General features: G+C 59.5%; 1 protein-coding gene across 4 annotated transcripts in view; it reads left to right on the plus strand.

The window, feature by feature from the left end:
• The first annotated feature begins 2,359 nt into the window (after positions 1-2,359).
• Positions 2,360-27,015, plus strand: part of MCF2L (MCF.2 cell line derived transforming sequence like) — an 84,791-nt gene continuing 60,135 nt past the window's right edge. For 3 of the 4 annotated variants that reach the window (XM_049647250.1, XM_049647247.1, XM_049647249.1), the window contains exons 1-2: positions 2,360-3,253; positions 3,391-3,723. In XM_049647250.1, the coding sequence (XP_049503207.1) occupies positions 3,579-3,723 (145 nt within the window). In that variant the 5' untranslated portion in view covers positions 2,360-3,253; positions 3,391-3,578. Of the gene's footprint in view, positions 3,724-27,015 lie in introns of all 4 variants that reach the window. The other variant, XM_049647248.1, reaches the window with a different exon arrangement.

Raw genomic sequence — 27,015 nt, forward strand, 5'->3', positions numbered from 1 at the left:
CAGATGTGACTTCACTTTTGTCAGGTTACTTTATCTTCAAAGACAGTTTTCTGAGTGTTTTGATTTCTGAATCCTTGTGAAGGGAGGACATGTTCTTTGATGTTTAAATAGTAACAAAACGTGGAAAGTTGTTGAGTAGTCGTGCACGTTTGGGCTCCATGGTTTATCAGTTTTATAATTTTATCCATTTGAGAATTTATCAAGTCTCAAAGGGATTTTCAGCCCTTTTATACTGTTTTCTCTTCTGAAACCCAGTCCTTAGGCAGCGTCCCTCATCCGCACGGACACATTCACATGCAGAGAGCGTCTGCTGTGAGCTGACCGAGCCTGGGAGACGCCGCACGTCCACCCTGGTGCCGCAAGACCCCAGACACTTCGCTGCCGACAGTCTCCAGGCACAGACCCTCGGGCGACGCGGAAAGTGTCAGAACTTCACGTGGAAGGTTCAGGCAAACTTTCACGTGCCACACAATATTCCCAATCAATGCGAGGAGAACATTTATTTAAAATTGTTGCAAACACAGCGTAGAAAAGACCTAAGTCACCATGTTGCCTGTTGTCTGTTAGTAGGTTTCTAATTTCGTATGACTAGGGCACCGTCTCTCGATTTTGTCATGATTGGTCAGGTATCGTGATGCGTCCTTTATTTAAGACAATGAAGCGTGTTACTCAGAAAGCTTATTACGAGTGAGCAGCTCCAGGGTCTCTCCACCGAAGATTTCACTGCTGGCGCTCAGAGGCCGCAGCGTGTCGGACCTGTGGTGTGTCTTACGGGCTATCTTGACGGAGGCTCCCAGAGCTTCCTGTCTTTGTTTGAGGGAAGACGTTGTCATTGAAAAGGGCCGAAAGGCCCTGTTACACGGTGAACAATTAGTCGTGACCAGCAGCAGGGCTCCATAGGGAATCATCGTCCAGTGGGGCGGCCCGGCTGCGGCTGAGGGCAGTGCCGGGCGGTGGGGCTGGGACCCAGCACTGCACAAGAGGCAGGCTTGTGGGGCGTGTGGTGCCTATGGGCCCCAGTGCTGGCCCGACCCCGGGGAGTCGTCTGTGCACGGCAGGCAGGGGCGCCAGGCACCAGGAGGGAGGAGGAGAGGGAGGTGTGTCACCTGGCCCACAGGCCCTGCCAGCTTGCACCTGCGTGTGCTGGCCGTGTGGAAATGCACTGACGCACACGTGCACACCCGTGTCATTCTTACGAAGAGAAAGAGTCCTCCCGCCTAGCGGCTGCACGTGATAATGAGCCGGCTGTCAGCCTGGAAGGACTTTCCAAGTACCCAGCATCTCGTTGAAGAGCTGTGCTAAGTGACTCCCTGCCCTCGCCCCGCCATGATTAATTTAAGACTTTTTACTGCCAAAAGTCTTGGATGCCATTTATGGATACGAATTCCTCGACAGTAGCTTGAGCTCATGTTGAGTAAAATATACTCTTGGGGTCCCCGGAGACCCAGTTCTCCAAAGGCCCGCCGGTGCCTGCACTCGGCACACCGGGGTGGGCCTGGGGCCTGGGAGGAAGAACTTGGGTGTTCTGGGTTTTGTGACTGGGAGCTGAGGGAGGGACATGTCCGGGACGATGTGTGGTTTCGAGATGTCCGCCAAACCCAAAGACCGTGAGCCTTCAAGACAAAGAGACCAAGAGACTGTGAGCAGATTCGTGTCTCATAACTGATTTTTGGAAAAGGTTTTAAATAGTAACGTCTTTAAGACATATTTCCATAAAGTCGGAGACCCTGGGTCAGCCACGCCCACTTGCTGGAACAGCGACGCCACGGCTGTGTGCACGTGCACACGTGTGCGTCTGACTTACCAGCTGCTCCGTGAGCGGCCCCGAAGTTCCCGTTCTCATGATTTTCTGTGCGCACCTTCACGTTTACACGGGAAGAAATTCGGCCCCGGCCTCAGAACAACACACGACGGGGCTCGTGGCGGTTACTAATCAGTAGTGGCGGGCAGCTCCCGTGGACACAGAGACATGTCCCGTGGCCACGTCTCCGCATGTCCTTCCTGCGGTGCCCTGTGCTGAACGGACCTCAGGGCTCTGGTCCCTGGTCACAGGAAGAGGGCTCGCGTCCTGGACGCACCACATCAAACACGCCATCTGTTTCCTCCTGACTGTGCGCCAGGACGGCCTCTGCTCGGAGGCCCGCGTGGAAGCGCAGAGATGGGAGGCTCGGCGGCCAGTGCGTTGACATTCTCTCCGTGTTGCTTCTCACGGACACAGCGCCAGGAGCCGGCTTCACCAGCTGCGTGCCGGCAGACGCAGGCCAGCACAGGGGGCGTGGGCGTAGAGGAGAGGCAAGTGAGGCCAGCACCTGCTTGCACTCCCAGTGCCTCCCCTGCTCAGAAGTGTGAGCCTGCTCCTAGCCAAAGAGCTGAAAGGGGACCTCATCGGGGCTGAGCCAGCAGGCGTGCGGGACCCACACTGTCACCTCAGCCCCACAGCCCCCAGCTCTGGCGGGGAAGGCCTGGTGTTTGGCAGGGTCCCCCCATCCTGTGAACACCCCTGGGAGGAAGGTGGGTGCCAAGGGGCAGAAGGAAGCAGACATTGTCTTGCTGCAAACCGGCTACACCGCTGAAGGGGTGCCCGTGGCTCCTGGGGTCAAGCGTGGCCATTCAGACAGACCCACGTGCTGACGCCCCCGTGGGCGGGAGCGTACAGGAAGCACACGGGAGCCCTGGGACCCTCCCCTGTGTCACACATAAACGGCAACTGAGTGAACTGCCCAGCGGGTTAGGTGTAAGGGTCGGAGGCGTGTCCAGCGTGACGCCCACATGGGCGCACGCTCTGGGACAGAGGTGGGGGCAGCAGGTGGCCAGGCAGTCTCTCCCCCTCAGAATCATCGTGGGCACGAGGGGCCAGAGCCTTGGGGTCCAGGGCACGATTGACATCGCTGGAAAGTGTCACTTGCCAAGCACAGCGGTGTTATCATTTCCTGCCTCCCGAGCTGGACAGCAGGCGGGGGTCACAGACGGCGGAATCTCCCAGTTTATTTCAAGAAGGCCCAGGGCCGTTTCCCCTCCCTTCCTCCCGCCTTGTAGCTGTTTGTTTGAACTTGAGATTTCCTGAGCTTGGAAGGTGTTTCTGACTTGGGCAGCGAAGCAAACCCCTGACTCTGGGAGCCCCGGCCAGCACAAGCCCCTTTCCGAGGAAGGAAACGCCCAAGACCTGCAAATAGACTGCTCTGCAGCCTGGCCCCCACTCTGCAGAGCTCTCCTCTGACACCGCAGGCCTTGTGTCCGGGCTGTGTCCCCCCAGGTGAGGGGACAGGCAGGGGCCGGCCCTCCGTGCACAGGAGGTTCTGGGCTGCCCGCGCCCGGAGTGATTGCAGAGCAAGGCCTGGAGGTGGAGGCCAGGGACTCTGGGAGCCGGTTGGACGCTCTGTTGTTCCTTAGGACTCGGCAAACCCAAGGTCACTGGAGGTCGCCTGCCCAGCTCAGCGTGAGCGCGGGGTGGGGTGCCCTCCCCCACTGCCAGTGCCCGCCCGCTGTGGACCGTCTGCAGAGGAGAACTGCAGGGCAAGGGAACTGTGCCCTGTGGAATCGAAGCCCCCGCTGCCGTGCGCGTCCCTGGAGAAAACGTGATGGCCGCGAAGGGAGCTTCTCGGGGAGCCCCCGGGGGGCCCCAGCGTCGGCTCTGGCTGCTGCCTCGGAGACGCCGGGGGACCTCGAGGCGCCCACTGCCTGTTGAGGCGGGACGGGTTGGCACCACCCGGGACGCAGGAGCAGGTACGGGGTCCCTTCTGCCGGTAGGCACCTCCCTGTACGTGTCACTGGGACGCGTGCCCCTTGAAGTACTTGGGAGGTTGGAAATGATGCATCGGGCTGTCTCACTGAAGCCGGACTGTGGGTCCGGCTTTACTTGGTTTACTGTCTTCTGCTTTTGAGGAGTGTGGGCTCCTGAGTCTCTGCTTCGGCCGCGGTGGCAGGCGGGACGTGCGTGTGTCCTGCCCTTGTGTTCCCTTGTGTGCCCTGCCCTTGCGGCCTGAGGGGCATCCTGCCCTGGCATCCATCCCGGGCGGCCTCCAGTGCTCCCTCCCCTGCAGCCAGAGCATAGGCTGTCCCCAAGGAGGCTTCTCTCGGAGGAAGGTGTGGGAATTCTCCTGGGTCTCAACATAACGTCCATGCAGGCTGACCTCCACCAGAGCCTGGCATGCTGACAGCTGGGGCTGGAGGAGGGAACCTGTCCCTCGTTTCTGTCCTTTCTCCCGGAGACCGGGAAGCCTGAGCTTTGCTGTTGACCTTGGGGCAGCAGCTGACTGCGGCATCGGGCACCTTGTCAGGCATCAGATGCCCTTGATGTCTAAGGTGATCGATGCCAGAAGTAACAAAACTAGCCCAACATGTCCCCTGGTTTGGGGGCCCCACAGCTCCTCCCTGGTGGGGAGTAGGAGCCTCGCTCTAGCCCATTAGTGTCCCAAGAGGATGGGAGAAGCTGGTGCATAAAACTGCAGGGCTGAGGGCCTGGCCCTGGTGTGGCTGGTGGCCGCGGGATAGTCTCAGCCCTGGTGTGGCTGGTGGCCGCAGGGCGGGCTCGGCTGTGACCAGACAGCCTCCCTCAGTTTCTCTTTGGGGAAGGACGGAGCCCACACACTGAAAGCCTAATGGCCTCTGCTTCTCGGCTGTCACTCCCAGCTCACCTGCATCCGTGCACATGTTCAGGGTTAAAATAACAGGTCCTCGACTTTCTGGTGGATGCTGCCGACTCTGAGGAGTGAGTGGGGTCGTCACGAGGGGCCATGTGGACCCCTGCCCCAGCCTGGCACATGTTTGTGCCCCTCCTGACCCCCTCCTAAGCCCACTGTCTAGAGGTCATCGGATGTGGGCTCACAGGGGTCCCCGAGTTTTCTGACCAGACTGGCCTCGGAGGACTTGCTCTCTGAGAACCCCCAACTCTGAAGGACTAAATTAACATCCAACCCCTGGAGGCCCCATGGGGGAGGGTGATGTGGGGCCTGAGCCTGCCTCCCCCACATCAGCCAGGTGACCCAGATGGTGAGGTCACTGCTGCAGCGATGTCTGCTCAGGGTGCCCGGTGGGGTGCTGACCCGAGAGGCTTCTCCACCAGCCCTAGTGCCCACGAGAGGCTGAGTGTGCCGGCTCGTACTGGCACCAAGGTGGATGATGGGCAGTTAGGTGCTGAGTCCTGGGTCCTGGCGTTCAAAGAAGAGTGGGGGGTGCTAAGGAAAAGCCCGAGTTCCCTGAAAGTAGCTCTAAGGGACGCCCAGCACTGGGGGACGTGTGCATTGGTACTTGGCTACGGTGTCTGCTGGGTCTTGCCTGTAACGGCTTTCAGAAGAGCCAGATCTGCAAACCTGGCTCTCAACTCTTCCAGAGCTCCGGGAAGCAGAGCGCCGTGCTCTCTGACTCCCCAGAGCACCCAGGTGAGATCAGCCAAGACCCGCGAAAATGAGGAGAGAGCGTGTGGTTTTGTTTAAAGTGTGTTTATCAGAGGAAATACTTGTACTGAGATGCTTCCTTACGGGCTGTGGTCAGACTGGCTGGTAAGGACAGGGTTCTTGCTCTGAAGAAATCTGGCGATTCGTATTATTTTCATCATTGTAAACTTCAGGCAACTTGGTTGAAGTCACTGCTTCCGGCGCCTAGCCCCAACTCCCCGTCTTCCACCAGCCTGCTTGGGGATAGCTTGGCTCAGGCCTGGGGACAGTTCTGGGACCTGACGCATCTGGGTCTTTGTGGCATCTTGATTCTGGACACCCACAGGATCTGTGGTGTCCCCACTGTCTAGCTGGCTTGGACTGCCTCGCTGGCCCAGGTGTGTGGACTCTGTCCACTGCCGTGGTCCCTGAACAGAGTGAGGGGGAGGGGTGCCTTACCCTGTCCCTGTGGAGCTCCGTGCGGTAGGCAGGGCTGTGACGGTGGCACGAGGCAGCCCATGCCCCCCTGGATTCTGAGAAAGCATCTCCAGGTGGGGACTCAGGCATCACACCCCAGACCTGTTAGAGACCCACAGGCTTGGAATAGAAGGCTGGTCAGGGCCACCTTGTCTCTGTGGTCCTCACCTCCCTTTCAGCAAATACGGCCTCCGCCTCTGTTTGTTCCCAAACATCGTCACCCGTGTCCGGAGCATCGGACCTTACCAGGTGGAAGAAGGTGGTGGTGTGGGGCTGCTCTGGGCATCTTGTCCTGTGTGGCGCTCCCAGCATGCACACATCTCTCTGCCAGCAGGTGGGCCCTCCTTGCATCTGACCTTCCTGTCACCTCCACAAAAGCTCAGGGAAGTCATGCCGGCAGAGCTGTCCCTTGTCCCTGAACTGAGGCCAAGACAGGCCGGGACGTTCCTTCCTCCTTGGGCCGCCAGAGCCGGCCAGCCGGGGTCCGTGTGTACTTACGCAGGGTGGGGTGAGCAGATGTGAGCCTGTGGGAAGGTAATCACCCTTCAGTGTTTTGTCTCTGTTCATGGGTGAAACGGAAGTAAAAAGTCAGCTGGTCCCTCACGCAGATTTTAGGGAGCAAAGTTCAGTGGGAGAGGCTGGCGGGTGAGCAGGGAAGGCAGCAGAACCGGGAACAGGGACAGCCATGGGGGACAGAAGCGCGGCCCGAATCTCCGTGGCGGAGATGAAAAGCTATTACGTCTATTCTGAGTGGTGCTCCTGGCTGCTGTCTGTCGCTGAGGGTGAGTCCCTGGATCTCATCAGCCACCGCCTGTTGGGGTCGCTCCCAGCACTCCTGGCTTTGGTGGCCGTGGTGTGATGCAGAAGCCGTGCCTCCTGGAGACGGTTCCACACCTCCCGTGGTGAAGGGGGGACGTCCTGTGAGTCACAAGCAGGTACCCGTGGGGCTCAGAACAGCGCAGGGAACGGGTGTTACGAGTAGGTGAGCCTTTCATCCAAAGTTATCATCAGCTCTGAGTCATGCCCTCTGCTACCAAAAGCCAGGGACATCCCTGTGTCTAGAGGGTCAACTCCACGGCTGGCCCGAACTGGACAGCAGGGAGCGTGGCCAGCACCAGGCCCGTCAGAGCCAAGCTGGGCCTCGTTTGGGGGGCGCTCCATGTGCAGGGGTCCACACGCTCCATGCAAACAGAACAAAAGCCACCAGCTACTTGGTGTTGATTATGCCCCGACAGAGTGACACCCAGGGTGACCTACGGGAAGGTCAACTGTGCTGTAGTTGAAATGCAGTTTGGTGACACTTAAGGTGCTTCCATGGTCGGCTCCGGGGAGCTGCAGAGCCCAGCGAATGCCCCTGGAGCCCTGGCCGTGCACCGGGACTGAGCAGGTATCCCATCCGGAGTGGGGCTCCTCCTCCACTTGCCCCTGAAGCTCACGAAACCGGCCGCATGTGAATCACATGGTTTCTTTACTGGCCCATCTTGTCTGTGAGGACAAATCTGTGGTGTCACTGTGACCAGGCTGGGAGGAGGGATCACAGCTCCATGAAGACAGGACGTTCAGATGTTTACCAGGCCCTTCGTGTGGCCCAGGGTTCACGTTCTCATCCTCCGATGGAGAGCTTTGTGGTCAAGTCTGTGCCTTGGTGTCTCCTGTGAACAATACCTGCTTTACCACCGAGGACGGCCAGGCAGTAGTTGTCCGAAACAACATCGTGTTTCGGACTAGGGGCTGTCTAGGGAGCTGTCTAGGGGCTGTCGGGAGCGTGGGCACCAGTGGGTGATGTGTGCACGTGCTTGGATTTGCTGCAGGACCCACAGTTGGTTCTGTTGGTCTTGTCTCTGTGACAGTGGGGATGGCGCCAAGCCAGACGGCACGGTGGTGGCCCCCCCCACCGAGGACCCCCAGGAAGGCCAGCATGGCTTGGCTCAGAGAGGGGCTTGGCCCCTGGGCTGATCTGTTTATACAGTAATCACATGCTGCTCCCCACAGGGAAACTGAGGCTGAGTGAGGGTTGAAGCTTCCAACAGGGGCTGCCCCTGGAGGGGGCAGGTGGGGGGCAGGTCAGGGCCGTGGGGCAGTTGAGTGGCTGCCACTGGAGGGGGGCAGGTGGGAGGTGGGTAGGGGCCAGGTGGAGGGGGCAGGTAGGGGGCTGCCACTGGAGGGGGCCAGGTGGGAGCCAGGTGGGAAGGAAACTTTGGAGGCGGGGTCTCCCCACCAGCCCCTGCAGACTTCCTGGAAGCTCCTTTGTGTGCACACTGGGCCGTCCCTCCTGCACCAGAGGCAGATGCCCCCAGCCCACCTGCGTGATGTCAGTCCCACGGCAGAGTTTCTGCTTTGTTCTCAGCCCTTTTCCTCTCCATTTTCACTCCACATCCGGATTCCCCTCCCGGTCGCCCCCACGCCACGGTTCCTGTGACCGAGAGTGGCGCCTTGACGAAGTGGTGGCCTGGACCCAGGGCCACGACCCTGCCCTTCCCACCTCTCGGCCCACAGCTCTGGCCTGGACTCGGAGTGGAGTCAGGGCTGCAGGACAGGAGTCACCCTCCTGGAGCCCCGGGGGCACGGCCGAGGGGCATCTGTGCAGTACGTGGGAGCCCAGCCCGACAGAGCGTCCCCCAAAGGTGCTGTCAGGCAGGGCGGTGGGGGGCTGTGCTTTTCCGGGGACACAGTTGCTCTGAGGACACAGACGTGCCAGCGTGTGTGACAGCGTGGTGTCCGTGCTTGGACAGGATTCCCCAGCAAACCTTGTCACCAGCGCCTGGGGAGGGGGGGGACCCAGTGGGGCACAGTGGTGACCTTGTGCTCTTTGGGGAGGAAGATGGGGCTCTGAGCAGACCGTGTCTGGAAGAGGGTCGCAGGCGAGCGGATACCAAGGGTGATGCTTCTGTTCAGGGGGGCCCCACCCGGTCTGTCGCGATTCAGAGGAAACAGGCTGACGTCTGTCAGCACGTGCGTCGTTTGCTCTGTGGGTACGGCTGCCTCTGCCTGGGGTGTAGGGCACTTCGCATGCAGTGTCTACTTGATTCGCTCTTCCCTCACACCGTGTGGAGCAGAAGGGTCAAGTTAGCGCCTTCCACAGGTGGGCGTCAGCCCTTCCTGCGTGGCTCTGCATGTGCGTGCATGTGGTGGCACGCTGGCGGGCCCCAGAAGACCCCACAGACGACTTTCTGCAGCGGCAGGAGATCAAGGTCAATGTCTGGATTCGTCATTCGCTCATGGGCTCCATGTGACATGCAAAGGGACTCATAATTCAGGGACATTTTCTTGGGCCGCATCAACCTGGGGCGTGGTCAGAGCTGTAGGAAGCCTGGTCCATACTGGCAGCAGCGTGGGTGACAGAGCCCCTCTTTGTCGCCGTCCTATATTGAGAAAGACCCAGAGGTTCCGTAACCATGCTGGCAACACCTGTGTGAATCCTGGCATGCGATCGTTGCTCTGAACCCTGCAAGGTGTGTGGGCCGGGGGCAGGTTCCTCAGGAACAACACGCTAGCAAAAAACGACAGACGCTCATCCTGCACGTGGACCCAGACCAGTTGGGGCGGGAAGCCACGGCCATGGCCGCCCGTTTGCACTTTCCTTCAAAATACTGTGAACTGTTTGTTCTTCCAAAGAAACCTTAATTTTCCAAGATTGCCTGAAAGAGGTACCTGAGTACTCGCCTCGCCGTGACGCCTCTACAGGAGTGAGTTCTCGGAAAAATAAAAGGTTTTCTGGGTGAAGCTAAGAACAAATGAGTAAACAAAACGTTTCAAGGCCTGAGAAGCGCTCTCGTTCAGACCCGCGCAGCAGGTAGGGTCCCCCGCGCCAGGCCTAGGCTCCATGCTGTAGCGAAAGCGTGTGCATCAGGCTGCACAGTCTCTGTGCAGGCCAGGGCTGGGAGAGCCCGCCTGGGGAACCGGCCAGCTGCGGGCAGAGACGTCCATCCGGGGGAGGAGACTCCTGCACACCCACCCCATCCCCATGTGATGGTTGACAGGGTCAGGCCGGCAGCCACGGGGAGGGGGCTGGAGGTGTGCTCACTCCAGGACACACAGTCTGAGCGGCACCTGACAGCGAGCCGGGCGTTGGCACAGGACTGGGGTGAGTCCCCGGGACAGGCGGGCCAGTGGCCTTCCTCTCCGCCTCCTCGTGCTCCACAGCGGGCTGTCCAATTCCCCAATCTCGGCGCATTTTCCTGAATGACACCGGCACCTTTCAGACACGTTTTCAGTTGCAGTATCCATCCCGTGGTGAAATCAAAGCAGAGTTTTTTAGCACGATTTCATTAGAATGTTGGAAATTGGACCAGAAGCTGTTGAGCATTCCAGAAATCTGCCAGATAGTTGTGAACGGATTAGGTGAGAAAGGCATCCTACATGTGATGGCTGAAATGAAATTTGCATTTTTTTAAAATGAAATTTATTGTCAAATTGGTTTCCATATAACACCCAGTGCTCATCCCAACAGGTGACCTCCTCAATGCCCATCACCCACCCTCCCCTCCCTCCCACCCCCATCAACCCTCAGATTGTTCTCAGTTTTTAAGAGTCTCTTATGGTTTGCCTCCCTCCCTCTCTAACTTTTTTTTTCCTTCCGCTCCCCCATGGTCTTCTGTTAAGTTTCTCAGGATCCACATAAGAGTGAAAACACATGGTATCTGTCTTTCTCTGTATGACTTATTTCACTTAGCATTAACACTCTCCAGTTCCATCCACGTTGCTACAAAGGGTCATATTTCGTTCTTTCTCATTGCCATGTAGTACTCCATTGTGTACATAAACCACAATTTCTTTACCCATTCATCAGTTGATGGACATTTAGGCTCTTTCCATAATTTGGCTATTGTTGAGAGTGCTGCTATAAACATTGGGGTACGAGTGCCCCTATGCATCAGTACTCCTGTATCCCTTGGGTAAATTCCTAGCAGTGCTATTGCTGGGTCATAGGGTAGATCTATTTTTAATTTTCTGAGGAACCTCCACACTGTTTTCCAGAGCGGCTGCACCAGTTTACATTCCCACCAACAGTGCAAGAGGGTTCCCGTTTCTCCACATCCTCTCCAGCATCTATTGTCTCCTGATTTGTTCCTTTTAGCCACTCTGACTGGCGTGAGGTGGTATCTGAGTGTGGTTTTGATTTGTATTTCCCCATTGAGGAGCAACGTTGAGCATCTTTCCTGATGAATATGGTTGCAAAAATTCTCAACAAGATACTAGCAAATCGAATTCAATAGCATATAAAAAGGATTATTCACCATGATCAAGTGGGATTCATTCCCGGGCTGCAGGACTGGTTCAATATTCGCAAATCAATCAATCTAATCCATCACATTAATAAAAGAAAAGAACCATATGATCCTGTCAATCAATGCAGAAAAAGCATTTAACAAAATTCAGCATCCTTTCATAATAAAACCCTCGAGAAAGCCAGGATAGAAGGAACACACTTAAACATCATAAAAGCCATTTATGAAAAGCCCACAGCTAACATCATCCTCAATGGGGAAAAACTGAGAGCTTTTTCCCTGAGATCAGGAACACGACAGGGATGTCCACTCTCACCGCTGTTGTTTAACATAGTGTTGGAAGTGCTAGCATCAGCAATCAGACAACAAAAGGAAATCAAATGCATCAAAATTGACAACGATGAAGTTAAGCTTTCACTTTTTGCAGATGACATGATATTATACATGGAAAATCCAATAGACTCCACCAAAAGTCTGCAAGAACTGATACATGAATTTAGCAAAGTTGCAGGATACAAAATCAATGTACAGAAATCAGTTGCATTCTTATACACTAACAATGAAGCAACAGAAAGACAAATAAAGAAACTGATCCCATTCACAATTGTACCAAGAATCATAAAATACCTAGGAATAAACCTAACCAAAGATGTAAAAGATCTGTATGCTGAAAACTATAGAAAGCTTATGAAGGAAATTGAAGAAGGTATAAAGAAATGGAAAAACATTCCATGCTCATGGATTGGAAGAAGAAATATTGTTAAAATGTCAACACTACCTAAAGCTATCTACACATTCAATGCAATCCCAATCAAAATTGCACCAGCATTCTTCTCGAAGCTAGAACAATCCTAAAATTTGTATTGAACCACAAACGACCCCGAATAGCCAAAGTCAAGTTGAAGAAGAAAACCAAATCAGGAAGGATCACAATGCCAGATTTTAGCCTCTACCACAAAGCTGTAATCATCAAGACAGCATGGTATTGGCACAAAAACAGACACATAGACCAATGGAATCAAATAGAGACTCCAGAATTGGACCCACAAACATATGGCCAACTCATCTTTGACAAAGCAGGAAAGAGCATCCAATGGAAAAAAGACAGTCTCTTCAGCAAGTGGTGCTGGGAGAACTGGACAGCAACATGCAGAAGGATGAAACTAGAGCACTTTCTTACACCATTTACAGAAATTTGCATTTTAAACGTTCATGAGGCTTTTGCTTTTGCCCAGCCAGTGAGCTGGGTGATGGGCGGGAGCCCTGCAGGCCTTCAGGGACCAGAGTAACTTGTATCCCGTTGGGGTCTGCTGTGTTGTGGCTGCGACCACAAGCCCCCACCTTGGCCAACATTTGGGACTTAAGGCCACAAGTGCTGTTTGCTACTTTTTATTTTGTACACACTGTACTAATCTCATGGTATTTAAAATAATTCCTTAACCAAGGACAGCATCACCTTTTATTACTAGAAACCAGTGTGCCCTTAAGAATAACCTGCATTGTTGCCACAAAGCCAGTGTGAGCACATCCAACCCATCTGTCCCCCTGTTAGCATTTGGGCTTTGCTCCTCGTAGGCAGATGTGGGGAATAAGCGTGCCTCCTTACAGGAAGGCATGGAGCTCACGTGGAGCTGCCGAACGTGGTACAAGACGCCTTCTCAGCCGGGTCTCTTTTGTGGAACAGACATAGAACCTTCTAGTGTTGGATTTGGGGGGCACTTACTTCGTTCACCACTGCCCTTAACACTCCATTAATCAATCTACGTTGACCGTCCCACATGTTTATCGTAAATCAGCACAACATCAACACCAAAAAGTTCGTTTATGCTCTGACATCAAGAACACGGATTTTCCATTATATTTGAGCAACCCCAGCAGCCACGCCATGACTCGGGACTCCCAGGACGTCACCACGCACCGCGTTGGAGTGCCCCGGGTCACTGCCAGGGCCCTCGAAAGCCGAGCTCCGAGAGATAAAAGGGGGCACTTTACGTCCACCACTGGCGTTAATCTCATGTCTGCAGAGCGCTTAGGCCCAGCACAAATCCTGAGATGCTCCCAACCTGGCCTTGTTTCGTCTGCACCAGTGCACCGAGCGTCAGGCTGAGCTCAGGTCCTGTAAAGACCAGGGGTCAGGGCGGCTCATGGTTGCGGGGAGGCCTATGGTCTCTGGTGGCTGCCTGGTGACACGGGGCAGGACCTCCAGGAAGAGGAGCATATGTGTTAATATGAACGCGGGAGCAGAGAGCAGACGGGTGGTTCACGGAACCCTGGGCAGTGGCCACAGAGGCAGATGGGGGTTCGGTCCAGGATCTCAGAGACACAGGACTTCAAGCGGCTGTGTGTGTGGCAGTGGGGTGGGGTGGGGTGGGAAGCAGAACCTGGGACAGTGCAGGCCACAGAAGCGAGGCTCTGAGCCACGGTGGTAGCATAGGTGCCACTGGGCAAAGTGCTGGGAGGAGGGACAGGGCTTGAGTGTTTTATGGGGGACAGAGGAGAAGCCATTGAAGGAGACAGACATCAGAGGAGGTGAGATGAGGTGAGGGAGCCCTGCTGTAGCCCCCAAAATGCCCGTGACAGCAGGGATGTGGGTCTGAAGGGAAGCAGGCCATCCTCACTGGTGAGTCACAAACACCTCAGGAATGGCTTCAAGTCGGAAGGCGCGTTGGCTCTGCCGGAGATCTTTGCCTTAGCAGGAGCGGGGTCCAGGTGAGGACAGTGGGGAGCACGGGCCATCAGCCTGTGCGCAAGTCTCATGCCTCTGAATAAAAATAGACACGTGGGGCGCCTGGGTGGCTCAGTCAGTTGTGCGTCCAACTTCGGCTCGGGTCATGATCTCGCGGTCCATGAGTTTGAGCCTCGCGTCGGGCTCTGTGCTGATGGCTCGGAGCCTGGAGACTGTTCGGATTCTGTGTCTCCCTCTCTCTCTGCCCCTCCCCCATTCATGCTCTGTCTCTTTCTGTCTCAAAAATAAATAAACGTTAAAAAAAATTTAAAAATACACATGAAACACAGAACAGCAACAGAGACATGGCTTCACTGACAGAAAAGGGAGTGTGGTGTGGCCACGGGGAGGCCTGGCGTGGCCAGCAGGGGCACTAGGCCCACAGGTCTCTGCACTGCTTCCCACGACTGCGTGTGGGTCTACCATGATCTCCAAGTAAAAGCCTAATTTAACAGAGATAAGAGACCTTTGGGAGCTTCTGATCTGGGGCCGGCCTCCATCTGTCCATCCCTGCTGTGGGAAGCCTCGGGAATTCTGCTTCCCCCAGTCCGCCACCTGCCCCTTCCCGGGCACCTGTCTGTTGGACCACAGCTATTTTGTGCCTCACAGTTGTCTGAAAGTAAAAGGGGACCTCAGATTTCTGGAATGAAACAAGGACCCTCCGGGATGATTAACGACTTCTAGAAGCCTTGGAGGGAGGTTCTGGATGCGATGGGTCCTTCAGTCCTGCCTGGGAATGCAGTCTCCCGAGAAGCCGCTGGGCACCCACACTTGGGCCCCGCACAGGGTCAGGGGCCTCTGCTTAGCATCCCAGAAAGATAAACTGGCCGGGTTGAAACAGTGACAGCACGGGGACGAAGAAGTCTGGGGTCAAGACTGGGATGGTCTTTCAAGGGTTGAACCGAGTCTATGAAGAAAGTAGAGTTAACCATCAGTGGAGTGCAACCCAGAGAGAGAAAACGGGGATATGAGCGGGGGCTTGGGCTGAAAACAGGAGTCGTGGCCCTGACTATAACCGGCTGCAGGGCTCCAGGGTGTCCAGGGAACGCTGGGAAATGCGAGAGTCCCTGCACCCTGAGGTGGCTAGACCCCTCGGATGGGTCCTGGACCCCCCTGCCACCTCCCTTCCCGGCAGGTGCAGGGACGTGCTGGCAGGGACAACTGCGTCAGGTCTGGTGGGTGTGCCTGCGGCCAGAACCCTCCCTGCCATGGTTCCAGACATCCTTCCGTCCACCCGTCTGCCCGAGGAGCGGCTCGACTTGTCCCACTGCTTGGGGATGTGGGACCCTAGGCCAGAACCCCCACCACACCCTTTGTCTCAGGACGAGGTCAGGCCTCTGAACAGGTCTCTGTTCTCTGGGGCGCCTCTGCCAGGGCCCGGGGGCAGCTGCTCCCCCCCACTGTGCGGACAGCCCGCTCCATCTGGGTCCAGCTGGCGTGGGCCCCTGAGCCTTGGCGCCATCTGGAGCCCGCAGGCCTCGTTCCTCGCTGTGTGCTGAGGCAGAGGCTCAGTCTTCCCATCCACAAGGTGGGAGCGATGGTGCAGGGCCCCTGCAGTTTGCCCAAGGCCAGTCTCAGGGACGCCCAGCCCCCGTCTTCTGTCTTCATGCCACTCAGCGTTGGCTGCCCTGGGTGGGTGGGTGGGGGCCTGCATGCTCCTGGGGTGAAGGGTGGGGTCCCCGCACCTGGCGCTTGGTGCTTCAGTCTCCCCGCTAACTGCGAACTGCAGCTGCTTGGAGACTATGTGCTCCATGGAGAGAAGACCACTGGCAATCCAGGGGCAGAGCCCAGGGCCAGGCTCGGGGACCACCACACCCTGTCCTGGTCACTGTCCCCTGTCAGAGCGCAGGCCACCTGTTTTGTTTAAGACTCTGACCTTAATGACTCATCCCTCCAGGTTATTGCAGGGCTGCAGCCAGCTGCCAGCAGCCCAGCCCCACCCCGGGCCCCGCCTATCACCCCAGGAGGGAGAGCAGGAGGTGGGGAGTGGGAGGAACTCTGAGCCCACAGCCCATCACAGGCATCTTGGCTCAGACCCTAGCTGCCTTCCCATGCCCTGGCGGTGGGGCTGCTGGGATGCAGGATGGGGTCCGGGGAGGCTGCACCCTGTCTGTCACCTGGGACAGGTGGGCAGCAGCAGAGGTGCTGGTGCTGGAACATGGGGCTGGTGACCCCCGAGGCGGCAGACGCGGCCCACGGCCCCTGCCATCCTGGGCACTCCCTGAGTGACTGAAGCAGCTCCAGGTCTCAGGTGTGCCCCCAGACCCAGCCACACGGTGCAGGCTCCTGTCCTGTCCGCACACCCAGACCCCTACCCTGGCCGTCTTCCCGCGGAACCTCTGAGCCCCGGGCCGTGCCTCCCTCCTCCCTCTCCGGGTGTCCCTCCTGAGGGGCCCCCTGATGCCACATCCGTCCTCCCACGTGCTGTCTCATGTCTGGTCCGGACCCCTTCCTCAGATGCAGATGCCATACCTATGGGTGCAGGCCCCTTGGCGCCTGCTCCGAGCCTCCAGTGGGCGCCAACACCTGGGTGCAGCAGCCCTAGGTCCTGGCTCCTGTGGGCGAGGCCTGGCCTGCCTCTCAGCTGCTCCTGCCTCTCCCACCGCCCCCACGAAACTCAGGCTCAGCCCGTCAGACATGCCTGGCCCCACTCCTGTGTACCACGGGGTCACCTACCAAGCCCCTCCACGGAGGAGCCTGACCCCGGCTCGGTGGCCGGGTTGGAACCCAGAACTCCCTTTGGGAGCCTCGGTGGGTCCCGAGCCCCTGGCCATCATGATCCAGAGTGTGTCAGTCACCTCTGCTCACCCTCCAACCTCTGGCACACGCCACACGCCACCTGTGTCCTCCTGACGGTGGGGGGACATGGCTGCCTTTCCTGTCTGGGGTGGGAAGCACTGAATCAGGCAGGCAGTGCCCTGAGCCGCCATCTGAATGCCTCACGCCCTCCGCCCGACACCCCTAGCTCCCCAGGGCGAGGCCGGCTTGCTCCCAGACCCACGGGCGTCTCGTGGAAGGACTCGCCCTGATGGTGTCCATGCCTACGGTGGCATTTTAATCAACCTGAGGCTCCAGCTGTGTTTTGTGTACCCGGCCCCAGCGCCCGCCCGGATTTGTTAGGTGTGTGGAGAGAAGTTGTTGATCCAGGAGGAGGAGGACGAGGCTCCCGCCAGCTCACCCCAGGTCACAGACTGTGCCCTCGGGAGGGGAGCGATGGCACCTGGGTCCCAGGCCACGCCTGGACGAGGGGAAGCCCATGGCAGATGTGATGATGGCTGCCGCTCGTGGGTTTGTTTTTCCAATAAGCCAAAGAGAGCCTTCCAGTTCAGCTTGAGGAGACCGGGCAGGTGGCCACTGGGCACCTGGTGTTGGCTCCAGGACCTTCAGGGGGTGGAGTCCCAGCCAGGGCACCAGGTGCTCACTGGCCGCCCCCTCTGGGCCTGACAGAAGTGCAGTGAAGTGTGAGGCTGGTGTGTAAGAGGAAGGGCAGCTGAGGGCCGCATCAGGGTGGGGTGCCCGCGTGCCTGATGGGGCTTCGCTGTCCTCAGCTGGCGGGGTTACCAGAGCCGGTTTGAAGTCAGAAGGAAGGGCAGCCTGAGAGAAAGAGGGAGGAACAGTTGGGGGGTGCCCAGGACAGCACCATCGCAGGAGAAGCAGTGGGTTCGAGGGCAAGAAGGACAGGGATAGAAGGATCCAGCCGAGCCAAAGGAGGGCAGGGGTGCAGGGGGTTAGGAAGGCAGGAGGGGGGCTCCAGAAGGGGATGGGAGAGGGGCTGGGGGCTGGGGGGAGGGGCCTCAGGAGGAAGACAGTAGCCTGAGTACACAGCAGCCATAGTGTCCAGCTTCCCCGACTGCCCCAGTGGAGCAGACACCTGCCTGCCTGGGTTGCCGTGGTGACGAGACAAGGCAGGTAGTGAGGGAGGTGCTGTGCTCTGGATGCAGGAAGCAGCGCCGTCCCCCCCGCCCCCCCTCCCACCGGCATCTGGCAGAAACTGGCGGGAGCCACTCTTTGGCCCTGTTCCCTGCACCGTTGCTGGAACGCGTGTTAAGGTCATGCAGATGCACCTGTAAGGTTAAAGGGACAAGGGTTTGCCCACAAGGAGACTGCTCCATGCCAGGCTTAGCTTTTCCTGCACCCCTGGATGGGGAAGGAGTGACGCCTGCACGGACCAGTCAGGCGCAGCCGAGGAAGGACCATGAGCGCTGGGCCTACTGGTCCTCCACACTTGTGTTTCAAGTGTGTGTCACCTACTCTGGGTGCCAAACGTTACAGATTCTGACCGATCCCGTTGCATTTCCACACATAAACCAGCACGTCCTGTTCGTGGTGACGTACAGTGTCCATCACTCACCTGAGGCTGAGGAGGGAGAGATGGGGCCTCCCTGTCCCCAGGCTTCTCCCCGAGGAAGGGGCACAGAGGACCTGGCCCCAGGAGCCCTCCAGGGAAGACAACGTCGCAGTCGGGCATGTTGCACAGGAAACAGCACAACCTGCCCGTTGAGGCCGCTCACACCTGCCCCATCCAGTTTGCCCCCACCCTCCTGGATTGGCCGCGGTCTCTGCCACAGGGCTCCTCCCTCCTCCCCTGACCTGCGAGCACTGTGGGGTGGAACCACATAAAGTTGCCTTTGTTGTTGGTCAGAAAGAGGTGAATACTTGCAAAATCGTCTGGCCCTTGCGTCCTGAGGGGAAACCTGTGCCCGACAGCGGGCTCTGTGTGCACAGCTCTGTCCCCAGGCACCCACTGGCCTGCGGTGGCTTCACCACCTGTCACACAGAGGAAAACACGGAGTGGGCTCTGGGACTCTACCCGTTTTTGAGAAAAGTGACTAATACTTGTCATCACCCAATCAGGGTTGATGTCCACAAACCCCTGGCAATGCATCCCAGGGCCAGGCCCCCGCCCCAGGCCATCCTCGGAGGCTCTCAGGGCCACAGCCACTGAGCCAGTTCCCAGCTGGCCTCTGGCCCTGGAGACTGGGCAGAAATGCCTGCCTGGCCTCTGGTCCCTACGCCCCTGCCCTGGAAGGCTGGCTCCCCACAGGGTCCCCCAGAGAACACAGCTCTGGGTGCAGGTGAAGCCAGAGGCAGAACCACCAGATCCTGGCTGTTCCTGGTGGGCCTGGTGGGGCCACAGAGGGAGGGGTAGTGGTTCGAGGTGGAGACTGTGGCCAAGAGCCAGGGGCGGGAACTGCGGTGAGCGAGGGGGGCAGTGACCCCGCCACGGGGCGCACATGCCTCCTGGAAGCCGAAACTCCACCCTCGGCCTCCAGGGCGGCGGCAGGCTGACACCGACAAGGTGACGCACAGAAACCGCCCACACGCTGTCGCCTCCGCGCCCTCATCACCGGTCCACGAGCCCACCTGTGACCGCAGCCACTTAACACACATGTGCCGGGCCTCTGTGGGCACTGGACGAGCAGCGGGAGGTGAAGTAAGGGAGCTCGCCTGGGGGCCGGGCCTCGGGTCAGAGCAGGTGTGAGCGCTTGGGATGCAGGCCATGAGGGCAGGACGGGGTGGGTGTGAGCACCCGGGGGACGTGGGGCCGCAGGGCAAGACGGCGGGTCGCCATTCAGGGTGGGTGGGTGAGGGGTGCCCTCAGAGGAGGACGCGTTTGGGGAAAAACTCAAAGCCGGCAACGGACCAACTCTGTGGGTGCTTGGGGCAGAGAGTCCAGCCCAGCCCAGTACTGATTTGGGACTAGTCCTGGCCCCTCACGGACAGTGGCCAGGGGTGGGGAAGTTGCTTGCTCACCACGACCCACCTCCGAGCGCTGTCACTTTCCATCCCCATGCCTGCCAGAGCAGCTGGCACACATTTCTGGGATGAATGAATCACAGGTCTGCAGAGGGAAGACGTCCCACCAGCAGCTGCCTCTGTGAATGCTGTGTCCCGGTTCCAAAGGGACCCGTCTTAGAGCGTGTGCTCGCTTTGCGTGAGCCCCAGGACCAGCATTCCGCATGCTTGGCAGAGGCATGGGGTGGGGGGTTGCTAGGACCCCGCCTGGAGAGTAAACCAAGAAAACAGGTGCCGTCACAGGTGTGGCCACACACGTGTCCTGAGAACAGTGGCAGGCCTGGAGGGCAGACTGTGGACTTGGTCGGTCGTGAGTCCAATGGTCAGGAGTTGGGGTGGACCTCGGCTGGCTCCAGGCAGCCGTTCTCTCTGACAGGGTGGGAAAAAGGAGGTGGGTGAGGCCCAGGAATGGCTATGTGTCCCAGGGTGCAAGACCCCGCTCTTGCCAGGGCCTGGCCCAGCAGGGTGTGGGGAACACTAGGACGGATGCGGGCAGGCATCCTGGGTACAGACGGCCCCTAGCTGAGGTCATACCCCCGTGGCTGCTACCCTCCTGAGAGCACAGGCAGCTGCTGGTGGCACTGAGTGCCCACCGTGGGCCCAGAGGCTGAGGCCTAGGCCACAAGAGCCTGCTGTGGCACCAAAATGGGGGCATGGGGAGGGAGAAGCGTCCCTGGAGCCCCTCGCCCCTCCACGTGGCCCTGTCCTCCTCCTGCATAAGAGCCACGTCCCTCCTGGTGGCTGAGCGTAGGGTCTGACACCTTCTTTCTCAGCCCTCCTGTTTGGTTGCCGGTTACTTGCTGGGCACAGCCTCCCTGCATGCTGGACTTCAGGGTGTCCCGCCCAGGCCTGCCCAGCGCTGCGAGGAAGCCGCACCAGGGCCCCGGACAGAGCTAATCCGGCCATGCCGCTGGGGACCCCGGCTAGGGCGATGCCGGTGAGGGCGGCCGCAGAGGAGGCTGGATGGGCTCGGCTCGGAGGAGGCCGGCCCACTGTGCCAGGGGCTTGCACCCTGGTCTGCCTGAACGTCCCCCCACCCTGTCTCTCGGCCAACGCATTAAGCGTCAGCGGGGGAGGCTGGGGAGCAGGAAGGAGGGGATTGGAATTGTCCAGCAGAGACCAGGTCAGTCTGGTCACGTGACAGGAGGGAAGGGGGCGGGTGTGGAGCGGGTGCCGGCAGCTGCCAGTGCAGTGACGGTACCCCAGTAGCGTGACCCTGCGGCCCCTGGGGCCCTGGCTGGTGGGAAAGCGAGTCTGTGACATTACGTTCCAAGGGAGGTTGTGGGGGTACACTCTGCAAATGCCCTGAAGGCTTCTGCCAGAGCTGGTTCCTATCACAAGGCCCCAAACCAGCCCTGCTCCAGCCTGAAGACCCTGCTCCCCAGGGCTGGGGGGCTCCTTGGGCCCCTCCCCTCTTCCTGCCCACAGCCTGGTCCTCAGACATGGCCTCCTGTCACCTGGGAGCTCATTAGCACCAGGCTGGTTGCACCCCCAGGCAGAACCAAACCCACATTTTAACGAGCTCCCCAAGGGCCCCCCCCTCCCCGTTATATTTTCCATGTTCTTAGCCCCTGGGGGCGTCTGAGATCTCACCTGCTCAGGACCTGTTCACACACGTGAACATCTGTGCACACACACAGCTCTCCAAGGAGCGGGGGACCAACTGGACAGACAGACTTGGGCAGGCGAGGTGCCCTCCCACCAAGGCCTGGAGGTGCAGACCCTGCCCCGCCCACGGGCTGGGGGCCGACTTAGGCGGGTGTGGGGCCCCCCGCAGGGAGGGTGCTGACGGGCGGCAGGGAGGGAGCCGGGGCCGCAGGAGGCTTGCGAGGGGGCTGGGCAGTTCCTGGCTGCCAGCACTTCTAGCAAGCTGCGCGCTGCTGGGGAGCCGGCACCAAGGCCCTGGGGGGCAGGCCAGCTGGTGGCCCCAAAATGGAGCCTTGCTGCCTTCCTTTGTGCGCCCAGGACGGGCGTTCCGGGAGGCAGGCCGCCGCCTCCTGACGCACGTTGGTGGCGACAGCATGACCTTAAGCCGTATCTCCCTGCTGTCGCAGGACATCTCCGGGCTGTGGCTCCTCCTGAAGACCAGCACAGGTGCGTCTGGGCCGTGAGCTGGCGCTAGCTGGGGGAGGTAGGGGGAGAGGCCAGGCCTTCTGCAGAGCCAGCAGCCGGGGATGGGGGTATAAGTGGGGTCCAGGCTGGGGTGGAGCCAGTGCAGCTGGGAAGGGAGCTCTGGGGGCGGGGCGGGGGGGGGGGGGGGGGGGGCCGGTGGGGGGTTGGAGCCTCAGCCACTGCTCTCCTGCCCTTCTCTCCCTGCCGGGTGTCCCTCTGGAGCCGCGAGGGCTCTGCCGGCTCACCCTGGAAGCTGGAGAGATGGTCCCAAGCCTCCTTTGTTCACGCTTTCCTGTGGACACGCCTGTGCACGCGCGGGAGCCCCAGGGCTGGGGGGGCGGGGACAGGGCCGCTCCCCTGGAGGCTCTCCCATGGTGGCCCCAGCCTGTGATGGTGCGCGGCCGCCCTGGCTCTGCGTGGCCCTTTCTCATCGCACCTGCTCCCGTCAGGGTCACAGGGTTGGCACTTCTGAGATCTGCTGAGGTCCTGAGATCCCCGAGAACAAAGACCCTGGGGAAGGGCCCTAGGTGGCATGGCCACGTCTCCTTGTTGCTGTCCTGAGGACAGAAGAGTGCTCATCCTGAAGTAATTTGTCATGAGCACATTTTCAGGCAGGTTCTTCTGACAAAGAGGGACAAAGAATTCATCAGCTGTTTATGGAAATTTAATGAATCAGTCAAATCTTGGCTTGTCAGCGGCAACCGGTAAACATTTGAAGTTTCCAGCTTTATGACAAACACCCTGGGTGTGTGGTGAATGGCTGAGGCCAAGAACGTTCCTGACCCCCAGGACTCGGGGCTCCAACCGCCCAGGCGGCCGTGCGGGAAGGGTTATGGCTCATGCGTACACGCGGCAGCAGGTGCTGAGCGTGTGGGGAGTCGCCTTTGACTGGGGGCCTCGGCGAGGAGGCCGCAGTCCTGGGGGGGATGCCGTGTGGGACGCAGCTTGGCCGTGAGCACTCTCGGGGCGCCTGACATGTGTTCTGTCCCCGGAGCCGCCCCAGCGTGGCCTCGCCGGCCACCCCAGACGTCCCCTCGTTTTCCTAACTAGGGTCTAGTTCTGATTCTTGGAACTTTCCCTCAGAATCCTCGGGGCTGCTCGGACGTGCTGCATTTGTGAGCACGTGGGTGGGGCAGGAGCGCCCCGGGCACCTGGCCTGTTGTGACTGAGGGCTGCCCCATCCCTCCTGTCTCGGTTTCCATTTGCTGTTTCCCCAAAACGAAGGTGCTTGTTGCCCGAGGGAGCAGCTGTTGGTGCGTGGCGGTCCATCCTTGTCCCATGGCGGCTGTGGGCACAGTTCCCGAGGCCACACTCCTCCAGCCCCAGGTCACTGCATGCTGGCTTGGATGGGCGCCTGCTGTTTACCATCTCCCTTCACGTCTGCTCAGGGGAGGCTGGTACTGTCCTGAGTCAACAGGAGACCATGGGGAAGGCCATGGCGTGTCCGGTGTCCCAAGGTGACACAGCTGTCACAGACCAGGCGCCTCCTGGCCTGCCCTCATGACAGCAGTTTCATGACCCCTCCCTGCTGAAGCCTGACCCGCCCCCACCCCTCCGTCCCTCCATCTCCACCCCTGCCTCCCAGATGCTGTCCCGTGTGTGTGTCCAGCGGGGAGGTGTGGAGGGGCTCCCGGTGGGCCAGCACCTGGAGCACCTGTGCCCTGCTCTGCTGGCCCAGCTGGAGAGAGGCAGTACCCGTCCCAAAGGCCATCCTGGCGGAGCCCCAGGGACACAAGACATGCGCCCTCCCATCCACGCCGCCCCGGCCCGCCTGCTCCTGTTTGTTGAGGACGTGTCTTCCGTGAAGCATAAAGCAACTTCCTATTTGCTTTTAGATTTACGGAATTCTTGGTACTTAGAAGGTGGGTGTGGGATTGGGGACGGCCAGGCCAGGAACCGCAGGAGGCTCAGCCCAAAGCCAGAGGGAGGGTGGCTGGTGGGCTGTCACACACACCGCTCTGGGGCTGACCCTAAGTCGAGGCTTCTGAAGAGTGGGAGACGGTGGTCTGACTCCTTGGATGCGCACGGCTGGCTGTTGGACACATGTGAGGTGGCGCCTCTTCCTCCGCCTCCCCCCTGCCCGTCCTCCCCAGCCCTGGACGCTCGCTCAGATCCTCAGGCATCAGCCCATTCGGCCCCTGAGGCCGGTCCACACAACACCCCTCTCCCAGGACACTGTTCCAGGAGCTCGCTGGGCTCAGGGTTCCTGGGGCCCCAGGCGCTGGGTCTGCCTCGATGGAATAATCCCAGCCAGAGATGGCTGCTGCCCTGTCCTGGGGCCCCGTCCTGGTGCCCCATCCAGGCCACATGAGCAGATTCCTCTGAGGACTTAGTGCAGTCCTGGGACAGTGTGCGATGCTCACCCGCAGGAACATTGCTAATAACAACAGGTCCACAACATCTCATGTCGAGGCACCAGTGAGGATCCACGGCGTCCCGTGCTGAGGCAACAGTGAGGGTCCTCCCCTTCGATGCAGGAGCTCGCAGGGCGGCTGTCAGCGAGCTCCGGGAGGGGTTGGCTCTCCGTCCATGGCACCTGCCCCCAGTCAGCCCTGCTTTGGGCTAGTTTGGCTGATGCCTGGCAGGTCTCGTAAGCTTCCCTCAGCCCATCAGCCTGTCCTTGCCCCGAAGACTGACCATGTGGTGTGTTACACTGAGACACCCACGTGGCCACAAGGCCTCCTCGCTGGGCCTACCACGGCTGCTCCACCTCTGGCCTGAGGGCATGTCCGGTGATGCTTCCAGCTCGGCAAGGCCCTTGCCATCCCTGTTCTGCAGTCCCCTGGACCTGGCCACGCGCTGTGGGGGCGGGGACCAGCTCCCGACAGGCTCCCAGGTGCACCGAGTCCTGATTTTGTCCGGGGCTTCACTGTGGCACTTGTGTGGAGTCCAGTGGCTTCACAAGCAAACAACACTCTCAGTTCTATGGTTTTCTCCCTCTTCCTCGACATTTGCGCCTTAAAATCTGGTGCCAATTACGTCCCCGCTGGGTTTCTGATCTGCCCACAGAGCATGACCAGGAGGCCCTGTAACACTCCTTTCAAGCCTCCCTTGGCCTGAGGCTCGTTTGCGGGGCCGAGCAGGGGGGTAACGCTCAGCCTCCCAGGCCCCTTGGCGGGCTTTGCCCTGGCCATGCGGCAGCAGCATGGGACCAGCGGTGAGCCCACTCTCCTGCCCCTGCCTACGGGTGAGGACAGCCTCCCACCTGGTTCCCAGCTCGGTGGGACATGGACTCCATGAACATTCCGGGTCCCATCGCTGGTTTCCAAACCCTCACAAGTGCACGCTTTGCCGCAGAGCCAGGGGGCAGTGCAGCCCTCCCTGGAATTAAACACAAGTGTGACCCTTGGATTCACAGGGATTTCAAATTCAGGAAAGTTGAAAGGGAGTTCCTTTCTGATGGTTATCTATGGTGGGAGCTGCGTGTGCGCAGGGGTGTGGAGGCCTCGGGCTGCAGGGGCTTCTGGGACAAGTGGCTTGAAAGTGTATCGGCAGCCAGGCCAGCATTCCAGGCAGGATGGGCACCAGATGGCGGCCTCGCGGGGACACCGTGCTGAGGGTGTGAAGGAGGCCCTCGTTTGTGGCAAAAGGACCCCTTCTCAGCTCCAGGTCCCTGGGTCAGAGCTGGCCCCCGGCTGTCAGGAGCCCCTGCCCCGAGCCCACGCCCCGGACCCCAGCTCCACAGCCTCTGGGGAGTGCCTCCCACTCTGCTGCTCTGTGGGGCCGGGACGGAGGGGGATGTGGCCAGGGTGCGGCAGTGCCGGCTCGCAGACGTCCACCTGCCCAGGCTCTGTGTCTGGGCCCATCTCCCCCATCACCTTTGTGGACCTTACAACAAAACCAGAGACGGAGGGCACAGGCAGGAGTGGCCCAGCTGTGTTTGTGATGACCGTGGGCACAAGAGTTCAGTAAATGGGGCATATTGGTAGATGGGGTCCAGCCACACCACACACTCGAGGCAGCCCAGGAACCATCGGAAGCTGCCCAGTGTGGCCTCCCTCCCTGCCTGTCCTGTCCTGGCGGCTGGTGAGGTGCCCACCGGCGTGGTTATAGACCTCCAGCAGGCAGGCAAGGTGTGCTGTCCCGGGAGAGGCCTCTCTAGGGCCAGCACTGACCTCAACCTCCTGTGTCCCTCACACTCAGTCCTAGAAGGATGGAGTGAGCTCATTAGTGCTTCCAGCCCCACTGCCATTTCGCCAAAGAGAACGCCCCCGTTTCCTGTTTTTCCCGCCTGCTGTAGGAGTCTGGGGCTGCGGGTTGGGGTCGTGCCTGGGAAGCGTGAACAGAGCTGCTGAGCGGGGCAGGGCAGAGCCCCATGTGACCTGGGTGGCCACACTGGCCCTGAATGTAACCTCCGTTCTGTCCCCACACATCACAGCTGTTCTCTGCCTTAATCCAGATGCACTCCAGGCTCTAGCACCTTCTACGTCAAGTGCCAGAACCGGACCTGCAGAGGCTGACTCTGTGGCTGGGGGGGGGGGGGGGGGTCCTCTGACCTCTTGCGGCCTCCCCAGCGTGGGGCTGGCGCCCACCCAGAATGCAGGGAGGACCCACATGCACCGAGCATGTGAAGACATTTCTTACCCACACAGAGACTTTCCGGGCCAGCAGGGCAGACCCAAGGAATGTTCTGGAATGGTCCAGAGAGGCCCGAGGCAGTGTGAATGCAGGGAGGGCATGTGGCCCTGGGTCTTACTGTGTTCTGGGGGCCTGGACTCCCCGCAGGTGCCGCGGGAGGGTTTTCACGGGCTGGCCCAGGCAGGGGCGCGGGTAGGCCTGACAGCCGTCGCCCGAACACAGATTCCAGGGCTCGACGAGGACTTGGGGAAGGAGCAGAGGCCGGTGTGCCGCCCGGATACAGGGCTGCACCGCGTGGGGCGCTGGGGTCCTTGTCTTCCCGGATGTGGGGTCGGAGCCATGTTAGGCGTTTCCTCCTCTAACGGGGTTGCAGTTGTCAAACCTAGCTCTGAAACAGGGTCTGCAGGGAACGTTCAGGGGTGACTCGGGCGCTGCGCCGTGAGCATAGTCCCGCGGCGCCGTCCTGGTGCGCCCGTGCCGCGTATGCGTGTGTACGTGTGCGCGTGCGTGTGAGGCTCGGCGACACGGAGTCGCCCTTTTCCGTGTAGAGCGTCGGTGCTTTCGGGGTGCCAGCCACGGAGTCCTACGCGGGCAGCTGTGACAGCCGCCATCCTTGTCCTCTGCCGCATGGAAATGAACAGCGTCTCCCGTCGTTGTGAGGTTCTTCTGGGTGACGGCAGCCAAGTGGAAAACGCTCTGAGAGAATTGTGGGGTCCAGCGGCCAGTC

Source organism: Panthera uncia (assembly GCF_023721935.1).
Source record: "Panthera uncia isolate 11264 chromosome A1 unlocalized genomic scaffold, Puncia_PCG_1.0 HiC_scaffold_16, whole genome shotgun sequence".
NCBI lineage: Eukaryota > Metazoa > Chordata > Mammalia > Carnivora > Felidae > Panthera > Panthera uncia.